This window comes from Siniperca chuatsi, linkage group LG6 (genome assembly GCF_020085105.1).
Source record: "Siniperca chuatsi isolate FFG_IHB_CAS linkage group LG6, ASM2008510v1, whole genome shotgun sequence".
NCBI classification, from domain to species: domain Eukaryota; kingdom Metazoa; phylum Chordata; class Actinopteri; order Centrarchiformes; family Sinipercidae; genus Siniperca; species Siniperca chuatsi.
The window spans coordinates 19,073,742-19,091,965 of record NC_058047.1 but is presented as its reverse complement, the minus strand read 5'-3'; the positions used below and the strand labels follow the sequence as shown (position 1 = coordinate 19,091,965).

Here is an 18,224-nt window from a genome sequence, read left to right as displayed (position 1 = left end):
AGTAAAGAGTACAATATTTCCCTCTGAAATGTAGAGGAGTAGAAGTACTGGCATTAACATACCTCAAATTTGTTCTTAAGTAAAGTATTTGAGTAAATGTACTCCACCACTGCCCAGATGACCTAACAACAAATGTTCTTTTATCGTAATTTAATAACGGATTTAAAGAAACAAGAAGCATCCATCCTGTGTCTTTGCGTCTGAACCACTGATGTCTCAGAGATCAGATGTTGATTTGTTCAGTGCACACATGCAAAACTTCATCGCTTCATTGCGCCAGATTTGATTGGACCGTTAGTTTCAGACCCTGCAGCGCCCCCAGTGGTCCATCTTCATTATAACCTGTGGCGTGTGGGCAGCAGCGCGGCAGCAGCTCGCTTCACTGTTCACCTGCCGGAGAGACAGAGATCAGCTCCGCAACTCTTGCACAACGTGATGGAGGGACGAACGCCAAACTGGATTATGTGTCTGATCTAAGGTGAGTGACACTGAGGATAGCACATAATAATGTTGCTGTGTGGTTGTTTTCAGATTTTCTTCTCAGTGCAAATTGTCAATGCAAGTCTGCCATCGTGGCCAGCAGTAAGGAAGATGTGATTTTGTGATTATCACTAGGAATAGCTGCACTTTCAGTGGTATTTGCCACGTGTATGAAATGTTTTGAGTTATTTATTGCTGTTTGCCTGTGAAAACCTTTCTCATATGGTGTAACGAAATGAATAGAGGAAATACATTTTTCTATATTTTTTGTGGCATTACAAACAGGAATTTTGAATGAAATGTAAAAAAAAAAAATCAAATGTCACAGAAACATTTATAGTGTATAAAAGCTGCACAGCCTCTAAAACCTCACACATTTGCTCTTCCTCTTCAGCCACTTCACCTTCATCTCTGTCTCTGAGGTGACGAGTTCAGTGATCAGTCAGCCATCTGATCTTCAGCTTCTCTGGGTCTCACAGAGCTCTCCATGAGACATGGTGCTACCTGAAAAAACCTCCAGACCATCTGCTCCCAAGAAGGTTCCCAAGCAGCGCGGCCTGCAGCACCAGAGCCTGCCCTCCCCAGCCCTGTGCTGTGCCTGTGGCCTGTGCATCATGCTGGCTGGCATCAACATCACCCTGGTGGGAGCTTTCGCCTTTGGCACCTTCGTCCCTACTGGCAACCCCCCCATCATCATCGGGCCTCTTCTCTTATTGATAGCCCTGGCCTTCTTCACAGGCTGCTGTGTGATCAGCAGGAGGCCCCCGGCCCACATGGCCCGCAAGGCTAAAGGAGGCGAGAAGTGGGGGCTGATGCGGATGGGGACAGCAGCGTTTGAGATGGAGACAAGCGAGCACACGCTGCAGGACACTACGGCTGTTCAGCTCAGCCCCACCAACTCCCCCACCTCCTCTCACAAGTCCAGCTCCAGCCACGGGGTCGACAGCGCTCCGCCTCCGCCTGGCTGTCAGGAAGGAGCTGGTGAGCTGCACATATCAGAGATGTCTGACATGGGTGTCGCTGGAGATAACCCCACCTTGACCTCTGAGAGCAAGGAGAGCACTCCCACACAGATGCTGCCCGCTCAGGACACCTCCTCTACGTAGCGTGGACTTTCTTCTACAAACTGTAGAAGGCCGTTGGAGTGCTTAATTGTCTTGCTGTTTACAGGATGGAAATGTGTTGTGTGTTATTATGTGTGTTACAGTATGTTACTGAATGTTTATTGCTCAGTCCCAGGATGTACATCACATTCCCAGAACAGAAACCAGAACAGGAACAGGAGATGATACCTTAATCCAAGTGCCTGTTTGTATACTTCTTGTTGTATAAAACATCCAGTTAAAGCAGATTATCCTGCATTCATGTCCTATGGATGGACTGTGGTTAGTGCTTGTCACATTTCACGTTGGGAAAGAAGATGAGTGTGTCCAGCCAAGCTTCTCTGAGTCATTAAAGCTGTTCCTGTGTAAGCCTGGTAAATCTCAGCCACAGTTTTTCACACACTTTGACAGAACTGTTGTGATTTGTCTTTTTTAAATGCTTGCATCAGCTGCAGTGAGTGAGTCAAGATCTGTGTCAAGATGGATATTCAGGAACAAATCAGTGAATGTGTATGTCATGTTGTAGTGCCACTGTTATTATGTTACTGCAGACGTCAATACATGTTTGGGGCAACTATACGTTTTATAAATAAAGCTGAAATTTTGTTTGACTGTCACTCATATGGTGTGTTTCTGTTTAAAAACCATACTAAATCGACAAATGTGACTTGGTGAGGATTTAATAATTTAACAAAAACAGACAAAGCCATGAAAAACACAATAGCACATACATGTCAGGCTACATAAGAAAGGTACACAGGTTGTGGAGATAATTCATTCGTTATCTGAGAAAAGCCAGCAGCGGCAGTGCAAACAGCTCCTTCCTAACGCTTTGCCCATCACTTGGCATCTGACCCAACAGCTGCTGGCAGAGACGAGAGCTATGTTTACTCACCATTATACATCTGCTGTCCACAAACACAGCAAGACACACAGTGTGATCCCTCAACCACTGGAGATAGATAACAGAACAGCCATCGCCTGCTGTTATTGCAGTCTATTTTGTGTGTGAATCAAGCCTTATGAATGGCTACAGGCAGGCAGTGTGGGTGTCTGTGGTTATCCAGTGAGTCAGAAATTCGACCGCTAGTGTTTCTATAAAGAGGATGACATGTCTTGGCAACCTGAACATGTTTTACTTAACTAGTAATGAGGTCATGTTGCTCTGGATGGCACAGTGAAATTAATTTAGTGCAGAGTTGCCGGTTACTGCATTCTAACAATATTTTCCACAGTCTCCACATTTCTCCTACTTGCATTTTTGATAATTTACTCCCACTTTGAGTGTAAATTTCATTTAAAGACATACATGAATGAGACACAGTATTAAAACTGTGTTTGTAATTCAGGACTTATCATAACTGATACCACCTTTGTTCACATTCACCAAAAGGAACCATACTGTCAAATTATGAGGAATATATTCACGTCTTCTTAGTAGCAACAATAGCAACAATACTTGATATAAAACTTGAGTGTAATATTCCATTATGATCACTGGGAAATCAAAGTCCAGTAATAATGACACATTTGCAGAACATCTTTTCATTTCATCAATTCAGGACTTCTGTTTACAGTTTTTACATGTAACATACATTCTGTGTGAGCTGCTGCTGCTGCAAGAAGCCATGCCACATGGAGTAACATCCTTCATCTCAATTTTCTTGGAGGGTGTCAGGATCCACAAATGTGCAGATCCAGTGATTCCAGTTTGGTCTGCTGGTCTTTTTTCCTGTCTGAATGACAGGACAGTCTCTAAGGGCTGGACTGGCTGTGTCCTCAGTGTATGGCACACAGCAGGTGGTCTGCTGAGGCGGACTGGGACATGGGGCAACCACCTGGGCTGAGTGAGGACCAGAAACCCTCTTCAGTATCAATCTCAGACCAGTGGGGTCACTGGGATCATTGTGGAAGAATGATTCCCACAGAAAGTCTCCAGCACTGGGGACAGCCTCTTGGGGACGCAGGTCAAGACCTCCATCAAGACGTGCCCCCAGTTTGGCATGCAGGTGAAGAATTACAGGTGGCCTCTCAGAGAGAATGAGACGGGACTCATCCCCTGGTGTACTGCGTACATAAAGCAGCTGCAAAGTGTTGAAAGTGGAGTTTATTTGTAAAATCAGCCTCCTCATCTTGTTAGAGAAAATATCAATAGTGTAGCAACTAGAAAGTGACATTCCAAATCTATTTTTAGCCCCTGTAGGCTAAAAGGTTGCTGCAATCCAGCTCTGATATAACTGATATAAGATGAACAAAGCTGCTTTCTCCATAAGAAGGAAGCAATAGACATTTTGCAACCACCTGTTAAGCCTACTGATGGTGAAAGTTTGCTATTCAAATGTTACATTTTGGGGCCTTTCAATAGAAATATTACAGTATGTAGTTATTATGTGCTTCACATTGAAATACAGTCATTTGAACACTTCTCAAACGATGATTATATGAAACCTAGATGTCTAGAATACTTTCACTTTTAAACCAAATTTAGCCCAGTCTAGATGTCATGGACATGCAAATGACTGATTTGATATAGTTGTAACCAACAATATCAAAACAGAAATATAAACCTGTCTCACCTTTGCCATTTCAACAGAAGGTAGATGCAGTATTCTTGCAACAGTTGTTAGGCTTTCATGATAAAGGAGTATTTGAGGAGTCAGTCAGCAGTGTATGTTTGAGGTGATATTAGAATTCTGATGTTCTGTTGCATCATCAACTGTTGCCGTTATGGAATGGGTCATTTCATTCTGTGCGCATTCTCAGTTCATCCAAATACGTTTGGACACACAAGACTCAAGACTGAAAGGTTTTATTTGTCACATGCTTGAACAGCATGTACAGTGAAATGCAGGGAGGCTGTGCTAATGTGCAATACATGATAATAATAATAGTAAAGAAAAGAAATATTGAGGATAAATACAATATGAAAATTTAATATAGCCAAAATATTAAAATGCTCAAATGTATACTGGCCCGATATGTAGGTAGGCTGTGCAATTTTTCAGTATATAAAAATATAAAATGTACATATGTCACAAGTAAGCGAGCATGGTTTACACAGTATACAGCCATCCTTCCACCTCTGCATAAACAGAAAACAACTTTGACAATTACTTGAATATTCTGTGAAAAATGAAATATTGAGAATGTTTCAAAGAGCTTTCGAGGCAAAAAGAACACTTCCTACACACAATAATGAAAAGGAAACTGTGAAAAATGACCCTGCCTGTCCGGTACTTAGACTCTCTATGGGAATCTTTTCTCTACTCTAACACCAACAAACATACTGCTGTGGCGGGAACCATACTGAGGGTTTCTGGTCCAAGCTCACCCCAGAGGGCTAGCACAACACAACCAACAGAAAAGATAACAGAAGCCATTGTTGAATTTAATGTGGGTTATGTCATCATCACCAGATTAAGTGTTACAGTATAAATTACACTGAGTCAGATATTCTTAGTGTGTATAAAAGGCTATGTACCGGCAACCTGAATTCATTTTACCAAAACAGTAACAAAGTCACTGAGTGATGGCAGAGCAAAAAAGAGCATTTGTGTACACACCAAGAGATTAATTGTGTCACTCTTATGTTCATGTTTCCTGTAAAAACATCATAATCCACTGAATCTATTTTACCATGCTGCAGCCACACCAGCATCTTGCTCTCTGTTGTTCTTTATACTGATTATCACATGATTCTTCAAATATTTCTGTCAGCAAACCCTGTCTTTGATAATTGATAAATACATAAAATAGCTGTAATTTAATTTAATGATATGTGTATTCAATAATGATATTGAGGCTGAAGGCTCATAATCACACAAGTGTCAGAGAGAGCTGAATGATTCACAAAAGGCTGTGGCTGAGGCTGTTATTTTCATGCAAATAGCTCTCATTTAGAAAGAGGAACGTGTTCAGTGAGCATAACAATGAACTGGAATCAAATGCAACAGTTCGATAAATGATTATTATCCGTGGAGCTTCATCATTTGATCAAAAGGCAAAATTACCCCACAATAATTCAGCTCCATTGACAGAGATCAAGCTACATCTAGTCTTATGACTCCACCTTGTGGGGAGAAAACAGTAGGCCTAATTAGTGTTAATGAAGAGCAAGACTACTCATGAAGGAATCCTTTAAAGTAAAATAACAGGAATCATCCATCCTGTACCCTGGCACTTTAAAAGAAGGAATTTAACCAAGACAATAGGATGTCAGGTAAGTGTTATATTAAGACACATCCTCTTGTTTCCTCTCATTTTGATCATTTTGATCATTTATGCATTGATTAGAAATCTTGGTCATTTTATTAAGGTTAAAGTTGTAGCTCATGTTATTCTCCATGTGTTCCATAAATAAAAATACACTAATAAAACGGCAATATAGCCAATTTATTTCCAAATTTAAACCATAGGAAAAAATGCTCGTGTATTGTCTCCAGTACTGAATTCTGCCACTAGAGGTCAGTGTCGCCATTCACATGGTGTTTCCAAGCCGGGTGAAGATGGTCGTGGTTATGTCGAAGTAAGAATATTTACTGGGTTTGTTTTGATGTAGTCTTTGGCTTTGATGTTATATTGAATCATATTTATAATTGAAATTAAAACTTAGTCCAACACGCTTACATTACTCTCCAGAAATTACACACTCGACCCCCTCGTCTTTTGGTCCGGAAGAGATCAATCTCTCTAGAAAATACACTCAGTTGCAGTTAGGTACACCTAGCCAAAACCAGTGCAGTCCTGCAATAAATCCTTCCTTCATGGTGGTTATATTGTTCAGTTTTTATTGAAACTGTTCAGTTCAGAGAGGTGTTGAATCAACTCTGGTTATTTCAGAAACTAATTTGTGCTGCTGTTGAATTGTATTGTGTTATACTGAGAGATGTTTCTAATATTTACCCTCATTGATGTAAATGAGAATTAGAAACACATCTCAGTATTATTGCAGGGCTGTTAGACAGCTAGGTGTAAGCCAGAAACAGAGTGTAGAATCCCTCATAGAAAGTGCAGTTTTAAAGGCCCCCTCCACTCAAAAATGTGTTTTGCTTATTGTTACTCACAGGTTTGTTTGACCTTCACAAAGTGATGTATGTGCAGAGTTTGACACGAGAAGGCTGTTTTCCCATCCATCTGCTGAAAGGGAAAAGTTTCTCTGCACTCACCTTAAACCTCAGTTTGACTTGTGTACCTGTGGGATGATTTTGTGACATCACAACTAGTTTGGAAGCCAATCGTGGTTCAATGTGCAGTTTACACACGAGTGATGTGGAAACTTGAAGCCTCCAGTGCACATACTGTATACCGAGAATGGTCTTTAAAGTGAAGTACTAGATATCTAATAGTTAAACATTTGAAACAAAAATATTAGCATATTCATGTATTCTGGATTTTTTCAATGAGGGAGAAGGAGTAGATTTAATATTTAAGAATTTTTAGAATTACTAAGTGAATTAACTTTTTTGTGGAAAAACCATGCCAGACACAAATTATTATTCAAAGCAGAGTAGCCTATGTCTTAAAACATGTCTGGAAGAAGTCTTAATGGGAATATTCCAGTGAAACAAATAAAAACCATTAAAATAAAATAAATTATGCACTACGGAATTAAATAGGCATTACTACTGAGTTTGACACAATTTCATGATTTTTTTTCAATTAATAAAGAAGTTAACGGCTGTATCATCAAATTCCTTAATGTTCATGTTTCTGTAAGTGACATGATCAACTCTTTGAGGCAGTGCAAGTTATGCTTATTTCCTTATTTTTGATTGGTTGTCTCAATTCATACTTTCCCACATCCAAAGTGTGTAGGCTTTGAATGCATCACGGCCTCTGCGCTTGTTCAAAGTGCCCGGCCGCACTGCGCCGTCCTTGGGCCTCCTCCTTCCTGCAGCTCACTGCGTTGCAGAGGGATGCGGCGATCCTCCTGTGGCCCTGAACAACAGCCAGGTCGTCTCTGAACCGCTGCCTGAAAAATACATTTCCCACAGGTAATACACTGCATTCCCAGATAACCAGAAGAAAGAACAATAGCAAGGTTACAGTGTCTTTGACCTCCTCTGTGAACATAATCATCACAAGGTGAGTGACCCGATGTGTTTCATGCACGCTGAACTTCCTGTACACAGGCCTGGCATCTTGTATAAGCCATTTGTCTTTCCGTCCCACCCCTGTTGTTGGGTAGAACAGCCGTTTCATATCCCACCTCTTCAAATGAAGTGCCATTAATTCTGTCTTTCTTTTCAGTTTGCAAAGTGCCCCTCTAAACAGCAGCCAGCTTGATCTAATTCCTAATGACTGTTGTGAGTGCTGACTCGGCTATTGTAAAACAAATGATATCTCTGTCCTGTTGGAATAATCCTAATCTATTTCAATGGAAGGGGCCGTATTAAAATGACAAAAGGGGGAGGATATTTCCATCTCATGATAGATGTGCAAATGTCCACCAAAGCTGAATCAGACACCACATTTTAATGGCCTGATTGCTCATTCATTTCTCGCCTCATTCTCTAGCAGCCCTGCTCCCTCCTTTTTAATGCGGAGCTGGTCATATTTTGTCCCAGATTAGTATAGACGCCGGCTGACAGTTGCCTCTGCTCAAGGTATTTAGAAGACATAATTCATTCATAGATCTAGAAGTGCTCCCATTTGTCATCCCCATTTTTTATGCTCAGTCTCTCCACAGCCGCTCATTCCTCTGGGTGGTGGTGTGTGTATGTGTGTGTGTCAAGGGAGATGAGGGCCAGGGCAGTTTTCAGCTGATGTATTAGCTGGCATATGCAAGCAATGAATTATCAAGGAGGAAAAGGAGTCAATTATCCACTCCTAAAGAGGGGCCGGGCCTGTGTGGCCTAGGGGCCCCTTTCCATATTTACCAAATCATTTCACAGAAAAGTACCTGGAGAGGAGACAGTGAGTACACACACACACACACACACACATGCATGAACACACACAATCGGGTTCAACCCTCTTCAGCTCAACCTTGCCCCCGTCGTCACTTTCCTCCCTGCACATGCTCAGTGCTGCTTCCTCGGACAGGCGGTGACGTTTGGATCCGTATGGTAATAATCCATTTTATACACACCAACTCTGATTTCGGCTGAGCTGGAATAGCCACGCCGTGACCGTCAGCCATTTTCCCGTGTCCCAATTCTCTCCCCTGACTCCCCTCAAATCAAAATGGGGCCCTGATTGACTGTGCCGCTCTGACTAATAGAGTGGATATGGTAAATGAAATACCCAGCACTTTCATTCCAAAGTCTCTTACCCCCTGTGTCCCCAGTCACTTGGCCTTGACATATTTTCAGAGATTGAGCGTTCTATCCTGTTTTTGATGAGGACAGGCTGAGACGACGTGCACGCAGCGGTGGTGGCAGTGATGCCTCAGAGCACCCGGGACCATCGGACATGGGCGGCCTAGCTGTCAGGGCCTCTGGTGACTGACGGGGCTGACACTTAGGGAAATGAGGTCGTTAGACAGCATTATGAGTGAGCTGGTAGCTCTGTAATGGGTTTTAACTTTGGAATTTAACACAGAAGCCCACCGGGGATGGGTTTGATGTGCAGGCGGACAGGTGGGTTCCTCCAGAATAAAGACGGCAACTCTCACAGGCACCAGAGAGAACAGGCTTGGTTGAAACAGGAAAAAAGGGGATGAGGAACAGGAGAGAACAGTAGAAAGAGGCTGGGAAACGTTCTAAAAATATAGCAAACAAGACGCTGATCCTCTTTAACACAAAGAAATCAAGAAGAGGGTTTCAGCAGATGAGTGACTTTTGGTTTTGGTCCTGCCCTTCAAGAGTAAAGAGTTTTGCTTTCTTATGATTTGAATGTCCACACAAACCAAGTGAAAGGTTATCTCCTCTATCCACATGACTGTTCCTCCAAACAGTTTTAATCTGTTATGGCTCAATTGCAGAAGGTACTGTTTCCTAAGACAATGAACATTTTCACATCCTTTGTTATGTTTCGGAAGGTTTATAATTTTGCATGCTGTATCCACACAGCTTTCAAGCTGCCTTGAGTCTTAGGAAAGGGCGTCTAAATTTAGCGCATAACGATAAACTCTTAAGTTATAAGACATAGGCTAATGCGTAAGGGTGTTAAAACCAGTGGGATAGTTTAGTGGAGATTAAGGGACGTATCAAAGACTTGTGTAAAGCTCCATCAAGAGCTGTGCGGTTGTTTGGTGGGCATCTGCACATGCTTTTGGGGGGCAGGAGCAGCTCATAGAGCTTTGGCAGCCAGTGAGTGACTGATAATGTCTCAACATCACTCACATTACTCCTTTTGGCTGTGCTGTGAAAACGAATGGTCCACTTTACTGCTGCCGTGGACCTAGCGAGTTCTGTTCAGGAGGAAGATTTAGAGGGGTGTTATGGCCGTCCGGCAGAGGGCAAGACAACTCACAGGAGAGGATGAAATGGATGAGGTGAGGTAGAATGATGGCGGCAGTTTCATTCATTCCTCTGACTTAGTTTCGGGGAGATGAATCACGCTTGGCCTCTGGGACAGGGTTATGGAGGGAAAAAGAAGGTCAGGTTTCCATGGCGGGATTTTTCAGTAGAGCAGATGAGGAGGGTTGGCAATACAAATCAAGTCAAGAAGCTTCACAATGTGTTTCGGCTCTGTGTCCTGCAGGCATCTCTTTCACGGCACTCTAGAGAATGAATACACACTGAATTCAACTTCATCAGAACAGTCCGACTGGTCAAGAAGTGATTTCTGGTTTATTAGAAGTAGACTTGTGTGTGTACCAGTGGCAATCTCACTCTTGTTTATTTCTAAAGTATTAAGTGTCTCTCACAAACTGCTGCTGCTTTAATCAGCATCTGTCAGGGAATTCATTATGCTCAATTGAACATAAAGCCTTTCTTCAGACATGTGAAAAAAGCTGAAAAATAACAGCCCCTTTCACTACCAGAGGTGTGGATGATCGCTGCAGCGGGCTTAAGTGACAGGTAAATTGCAGGTTAAGTGGAGAACACAGTCTTTTAACAAGAGACTCCAGGCTCCTGCAAATCCTCCTTAGTCTTTAATCTGAATACAAAAGGCAGGGGCGGGGGGATTAAATCTGACCCCTCAATGTTCTGTTTGTTCCAGACTCCACTTGAGGGCCTGCTGTAGCCAGCAGAAGAGTCCCAGGTTTGCATTTCCTATTGTGCCATGTGGCGGCATTTAAAAATAACACCGTCCACAGTGATGCCTCTTCAGTGGCTAACTCGCCCGGCACAAAGAAAGGCCTGGAGTCACCAGCTTCTCGTATCATATCCAATCTTATCGAGCTTTAGCGCAAGATTCTATATTCTTTTAAAAGGGACTGTTTATTAAATTGTGGATGAAACGCCACAACGCTGCATCATTATCACAGTTCTGCTGTGGAGGAAAAACAAATCCTTCTTTATTTAGCAGCAACGACGGTTAGACAGAAGAGAAGGGGCCGGGGTGAGGCAGGCGGTTAGGGCTTGCCGAGAGAAAGGCGCTTTGGGTTGTCAACGTTTTAGAGGCTTAGAGTCAAACCTATCCGGGCTCAGGAGAGAGGAGTCTGGGTGTTAGGCAGGCAGAATGACTCCTGATAGAAGGAGTTTGCGGCTCAAGTCGAGAGGAATCGTCTTGGCTCCCGGATGAGGCGAGGACTAATTGATTCTCTGAAGTTTCCTGTCGCAGAGCCCGATTACAGGTATGACCGGATTAAAAAAGGAGAGGGAAAAAAACAAGGGATCTGGAGGAGGGAAATGGTAAAAATCAAAGAGAAAAGAAGATGAGGGCTGCCATAGACGGATCAGCATCGCTTATACGCATTGATGTGCTTGCTTTTGTGTGTGTTTTTTGTGTGTGTGTGTGTGTGTGTGTGTGTGTGTGTGTACAGGTATGTTCATGTGTACACACACTGGTGCAGCTGTGTTTGATCTCTATACTCAGTGGCAATCATCAGGTCACATTGCAAGGCCCCTTTCAACGGCATGTTGCACAGGAGCACATTGTGTTGTAGCAGCATGCTTCACCTAATCACTCACTTCTGGTTAACACGTCTCAAAGCCAGAGGCATGTGTCTCGCCTGCCCATAACAGTCCATGACAAGATTGAGTACTGAGGCATGTGGGAGCCATAGTGAGGCGGGCTCTAAGAGAGAAGCCTCCAGGAGAAGGAGAGTTAGGACGCATATCTAGACCTAAGCTGTCATGCGTGCGGCTGTAATGGCTTGTTTAGTGGCAAAGTCCAATCCAGGGCCCCAGAGAGCCATTATTCCTGGAGTATCGATCAGGCCCTACGGCCACCACAACTCGGGCCCCTGTCTCTGATCCTGTTCAGTAATAAGCGTACTCATGTCAAGGTGGTAATTATCATTGATCTGTAGCCGCTGTGACAGGGCAGCGGCCCCTTGCCGTGATTCATACCCGGCGTGGGGCTACTGGACTTGAGGCACCAAATCACCAGTCTCATAGACGCATGCGGCTTCTGGTGGCACTGTCATGCTGGTCCTGAAAACAAAGGAGTTAGGAGATGGATTTCAGTTTTTTGAGGGTTTTTGTTGCTACTTTCCAAATGTCAGTTTTGAACAAGGCTAATTACCAGCTGGAGAGTCGTGCTTGGCATGTTGTCCCAGAACTCTAAAATCCTCAGGACTAACTCTGTGTTCTTCTTAGTTAGACAATAACTAATACTAATACAAGTTAAATAAACTTTCTTCCTAGAGGTGTTCTCTCCATCTCCTCATCCATTGTTGCTAATGTTATTTCCCTTCCTTTTGCTGTCCTTCCCCTGCATCTGCCAGGATGCCCCCACTTCTCCCCAGGTTATAAGCAGGGAGATCTATCACTGTTGATCTACCTCTGTGTGGTAACCTGAGGCGCAGCAAGATGAGCAAAGCAAAGTGTGTAGGGACACAATGTTATTGTGCATCCTTTATTACTATGTTAGCATTATACTAACAAAGTACATGTCAGTATACCACAATATATGTGGCTTTGTGTTGACTTTTTAATGCTTCTGCCCAGTTAGTTTTTTTGCCATGCTAGCAGCATGACCCTAGGGATGGATGTCTTTGCTCCAGACTGAAATATCTTAACAACTTTTGGACGAATCACCATGAGATTTTCTACAGACATTCATGGTCCCCATAGGATGAAGCCTAGTGATTTTGGTGATCCCGTCTTTTCTTCAAGCGCCACCATGAGGTTGACATTTTTGTTTTTTTAGTGAAATGTATTGACAACTTTTTGATGGATTGTCATGAAATTTGGAACAGACATTCATTGGTCCTAGATGATGTATCCTAATGACTTTGTTGATCGCCTGACTTTTCCTCTAGCACCACCATGAGGTTCACATTTGTGGTTTTCAGTGCAATATCTCTGGGTGGATTGACATGAAATTTGCTACACATATTCATGTCATCATGACAGCTTAAATATAGCCACTTATACAGTCAACAGAACAAACTAAACTTCTGCAGAACCATGTAGAACTATACAGTCTACTGTATATTGTAGTTCTGCATTGGCTTCTTTGGCACAGCTTTCACAGGCTATCTCTGATTGAATCTAATTGTACTACATGCTCATGGTAATTGGAGTGACAGAGGCAAGTGAGGACAGGGAAAGAGTGAGAGTCAGATAGGCAGCAGAGAGACAGACAGACACACCACACAGAGAAATAGAGAGATAGTGGGGGTTTCAAGGCAGGCAATCAGTTTTCTTTTTGTGAGCGCTGGAGCGGGACTCGTGTCACCTGCAGACCAAACCCCATTTCCTCTGATTAAGTCCTTTGAAATATTCCATTTGTCAGTGTCACGGCCCTGGCGTGTTGCCGCAGCGAGCAGCCAGCCGTGTCTGTTGACTGTGTCATTCTCCAATTTACATCAGACACTGACAACATCATCATGTCCCTAATGTCCCTTTGGCTTGCTCTTGCTCAACCCTTTGCTCACGCTCTTTATTTATCTGTTTTTTTCCCCACTGATGCACCATTTGCCCTATCTGCATCCTCTGTATCATAGCTACACGAGAACCATCAGCTGTTGTCTGGATCCACCTGTGATTTCCTGTGCAGAGTGAAGCCCAAACTGTTTGCTGGAAGCTGGGGTCTTATATCACTCTATGCCCAAACCTTAAGGGAGTTTTCCTCTTTAAAGTGTTGGGGGTTTTTTTTCTATCTGTGTCTGGAGTATCAACAGCTAACATCACTCAGGCCTCAAACTCTCATGCGTGTGATCTAACCCCATTAGCAGCCAATGTCTTTTCAGGAGCAGAGCCGGCATGGTTCAGAGAGGATGGAAATTTCAATCTCCCCTCTATCATTTTCCCTATCATTACTCCATTCACAGCCATTTCTTTCCATCCTGAGTCCCGAGAGGGAGTGGAGCAGCTGAAAAGGAGGGCATCGTGCACTCTGTGCCCAACTTTAATATGAGTGGAGCAAAAAAGAGAGAGGGGGTGTTTATACATTATTAGGGGTCTATTATAAAGCTGCTATCACATTCTCCCTCTTCTCTCCCTCTTCCTTTCATTCCCTCACTCTCCTGACAGGTAGCGGGCGGGCTGCCTTGATGACTAGACTCAATCACCTGTGACAGTTTTGATTTGATGTCACTCTCTGGGTCGCTCTATTTGTTTGAGCAGTTAAGAGGTAATTGTGTGACATTGGCGGTGGAAGACGTGCTTTGGCGGCGCACCCACTGAACCGGGGGGGGGACGAAGGAGTATGGCAATAATAAATGAGGGCTATTTCCCCCAGCATTCCCAGACTGTGTGTATGTGTGTGTATTGCAGGGTGTGTGTGTGTGTGTGTATAGCTGATGGGGGAACAAGAAGGGGCGATGAGCCCCTCTACCCTGGGGGAATTCAACTGTGAGATGCACATTGAGGTTGCCTGCACCCACTCTTATCATCACTTTCTCTGGTCTGAACAGAATTGTTTCTGTGAGTGTTTGCTTTTTTTTCTGTCAAAGATGAGTGTCACTCAGAGGAACTTCTGAGCCCTCAAAACGTTGAAAAGTGATGCAATATTTTTCATGATGCTTTTGCAGCAGGAAGCTGTTTTCAGAGAAAAACCTCTATAAACCCAGTGTATACTACCTGTCCAGCACCAAACGGCAGACAGACAAGAACACAGGGGAGCATTTAGCAGCTATAGAGGCAGATATTTCCTTCAGGAGTTGGTGGAGACAAAACTAATCTAAAAGTAGAGACATTTGCCAGGTGGCCAGAAACCCGACTCCAAATCAATGCTAATGTTGCTTCGTGTGTGCTGGATGTGTAAATAGGCAGTTTACCATATAAACTTAAAAGGTGATGATACTGTTACTGTATCACAATGTTGTGTTTGCAGCTTGTTTCCACTGCTTGCAAGTGGCCAAAAAAATGGTTATTGCAGGTTTGGAGCATGACTCTATGCTTGTCTTGTAGAGTTCCTTCCCCCTTAAAATAACTTGTGAAGTTCTCTAGAGCTCAAGTACATCAGCTTCACATTCTTGGATGTGATCTTCACTTGAAGACGGAAAGAGGAAGATGGAAATGTGATGATATAGAAGCTGTTTGATGTGTCATAAAAGTGTTACACACAGTAAGCCTCACCTCAAAATCACTTACCATAGTTTACCACAAAATGTACTTTAAATATAAAGATGTTAACAAAGGCAATTAACAAAAAAACTAATGGAGATACTAACCACAAAGCAACACAATAAGTCACTTTAGATAAATTACAGGGAGACAATATTTTGGCTATTTATTTTTAAGTCTTTACAAACCTGCTGATTTCTATCCTCACTAAGTTTACTGCCACCTTTAGGTCTTTGTGGTCAACAGTATATAGCAGCAACAGACACAAACCATATTTTTAGAAACCCAAAAGTAAATCTGATAACGATTGTGGCTATTGTACATCCACATTGGCAGTAAAGTCTTTTCTGTATTCAGTGAGTCTTCAACTCTTCCTGGCTTTGAGTGCCAGAGATAATCTAGAATCCTCCTTTTCTTATGTAGAAGAAGCAGAGAGAAATCGTGGCTGAAGATTGCAAATCTGTGAGCTCCAGCTTTACCCGCTTCCCCTCTCTCTCTGGGTTCATTCTCTTACAACAGGGAGGAGGTATAGGAGGTCATTTTAGGGAGAACTGGAGGTTGACCTGGTCCAAAAATCAGAGAATCTGACCAAGTTGTGTTTTCTGCTCTGACCAGTGTGCAGCACCAGGATCGTCTTTGGCATTTAAGGTGCCAGCAAAAAGGCTTTCTTACTCTGCACGTTGAGCTCATCCATTTGTTTGTTATCTCAATCCAGGATTTGGAGAGATACAAAGCTGATTAAACAACAAAAGCATATGGGAAGATAAAGAACACTTAGGTAATGGGTTTAGCCTGCCTGTTTAGCACGCCAAATTCACCCCCCTTTCTCTCGGCTCAAAATGCATTTGTTATTCTTCCCTCAGTCTTGATCCAGATGGGAGAAAGGGAACAAGAAAGGGAGTAAAAACTACAAAAAAAGAGTGAGAAGAAGAAGAAGAAGAGGCTTTTGGTGACAATCTTGTGATAGCATCTGCAGAGTCTGGGAAACCAGCAGTAGGGAAGTGCAGCAAGAAGCAGTAATGTCTTACTGTTGCCATTGGACTGCTGCTTGTAATGCAATTCTGTGTTGTGGCTTTAATTCTGCTGTTCTCACAGTTAATGAAATAAATAGTGCAAAAAATATATATACGATAAATACTACTTGTATGAAGTTTACAATGTTTGCGTTTTGTAATGAGTGTGGGAATGATGTTGATTGATTAAATCTGATATTTGGTGTTTCTCTAATGGATCACACAATATTGTCAGGTGTTCCTGTTATATTGTATAAAAATAATTTTACTGTGGCAATTGTAGCAGAGTAAATTTTATATTTTGAAATCACTGGAGTTCATTAAGACAGAAGAGATGTGGGAGAAAGTTGCTTGTTCATTTCCACTGAAAAAGTGTCCCTTGCATTTTTGCAAGATGCATATGCAAAATGTTGAAGAACATTTTGACTGACATGGCCTTCAAGTTAAACAAAAGTAAAATGAGTGACAAATCAAATACATGTTTTCTGTCTGTACAGGAGATAAACAAAACGTCTCTTTTTATATTATATAATTTTGTTAATGGTTGAAATATTTGCCTAATACAATAAGTACCCATCCTTTATGTGTTCATTGGGTGGCATGTAAACCAATACAGAGCCATTAAAGCCAGCCCTACTCTCCCCTGGTGAACCTGGCTAAAAGCAATCTCAGAGCTTAGCAGTCACTCTGATAATAACACCTCACAGAGGTCAGTGAGCAATGAGGGGGGCTTGGGGAAAACATATTTACGCTCTTCCTGCTGCTTCCCCCTCATGGAAAGAAGCCATGAGAAAGGTGCTTACTTAGACGAGATAAAGAGCAAGATGAGAGGCAGCGGACTTGGATTAGGGAAGGGAGACGATCACGGCCAGAAAAGGCAGTTAAAAGAAGGGGGGTGGAGGACAGTGAGGCCGGGAGACAGTGTCTGGGCTGGTTGGATATGGGGGGAATATTAATCTGGGTTTAGTGTGAGCAGGACCCCACAAACGGCTCAAGCGAACAGAGCTTAGACGAGGCCAAGCCTCGGAGAAAGTCCTAAATCTTCACATTAGCTCCCCGCGTTTCTTCTGCTGAACCCGTAAGCTCTTTTTCTAAAGGACAGCACAAACAAACCACAACCCCCCAATAGTACCTCTTGCCAGTCCTACACTTCCTCTCTCACAAGCAGACACACACACTCTCAAAATCAAGACGGCTTTGAGAATTGAGATTGCGGGAAATTTATAAATCCAGGGCCTGAGTGGATAGGGAGAGATTAGATGGGTCCCCCTCTTAAAGCGACAGGATGCCTCCCAATTGTGTTGCTCATTCTCTGGTGTGCCCTACTTCTGTGTCAGTGAAGAAAGAGAGAGCAAGGAGAAACACTTTGGGTCAGAAGAACTGGTATCATGATAACCGTGGAAATCCTTGGAAAAACCATAACTAAATGTTGTGTGTTTAAAGAAAGCTTTTTATTGGTTGGATTTCTATTCCTGGGGGTTTCCAAGATTCAATGTAATAAAAGGTTTTCTGTTTTTATTGAATTCTTTCGGGAGATGTCATTAAATGTCAAAGAAAAGAAACAAAAAGGCAAATAATTTGGACAGTGTTCCCTGTTAAAAGCGCATCTCCTAAACTTGACATTTGTACTTTGCTATTAGTAAACAAAACCGAACTGACTATCAGTAGAATATAAATTGACTGGTTGAAACTCAGCAGGATCTGATAGAGAAGGAGGGATGTGGAGGCGGAAAAGAGTAATACATCTCAACAGCTTTGATGCCTAAAGAGGGTATCAGACTGTCCCGTTGGTGGAGAGGGGGGCCGCTGAGGGAGAGAGGGAGCCAATTGCTGAACCTCATCCCATCACCCGCAGCTTCCTGGCGGGGAGGGAACCAGGAAAAAGTGCCTTCTCACTGAGTTTCATTAACCTGACCACATGTGCCAAAAGCCCCGGTATTAGAGTTAATCAAACTGACACTGACACTTGCTGCAGTCTTCTGGGTCACCTGGGAAGCTCATCCAGAGGCCTGCTGCTACTAATGTTGAAGGTGCACACATAAAGTATGCATATGTTGGCT

The 18,224-nt window shown here is 42.9% G+C and overlaps 1 protein-coding gene and 1 long non-coding RNA gene across 2 annotated transcripts; both read left to right on the top strand.

The window, feature by feature from the left end:
* Positions 1-151: 151 nt before the first annotated feature.
* LOC122877668 (transmembrane protein 275-like) lies at positions 152-2,200 on the top strand. The gene is made up of 2 exons (XM_044199523.1): positions 152-478; positions 875-2,200. The coding sequence occupies exon 2, from the start codon at positions 975-977 to the stop codon at positions 1,584-1,586; it is 612 nt and encodes a 203-aa protein (XP_044055458.1). The 5' UTR covers positions 152-478; positions 875-974; the 3' UTR covers positions 1,587-2,200.
* A 3,827-nt stretch (positions 2,201-6,027) lies between these two features.
* LOC122877791 lies at positions 6,028-16,599 on the top strand. The gene is made up of 4 exons (XR_006378334.1): positions 6,028-6,108; positions 7,391-7,576; positions 15,867-15,929; positions 16,015-16,599. It is a non-coding gene; the product is annotated as an uncharacterized LOC122877791 (long non-coding RNA).
* The last annotated feature ends 1,625 nt before the right edge of the window (positions 16,600-18,224 follow it).

What these genes read in the sequence shown, in the direction of transcription:
- LOC122877668 (XM_044199523.1), top strand. Translation starts at nt 975, where the DNA reads ATGGTGCTACCTGAAAAAACCTCCAGACCATCTGCTCCCAAGAAGGTT.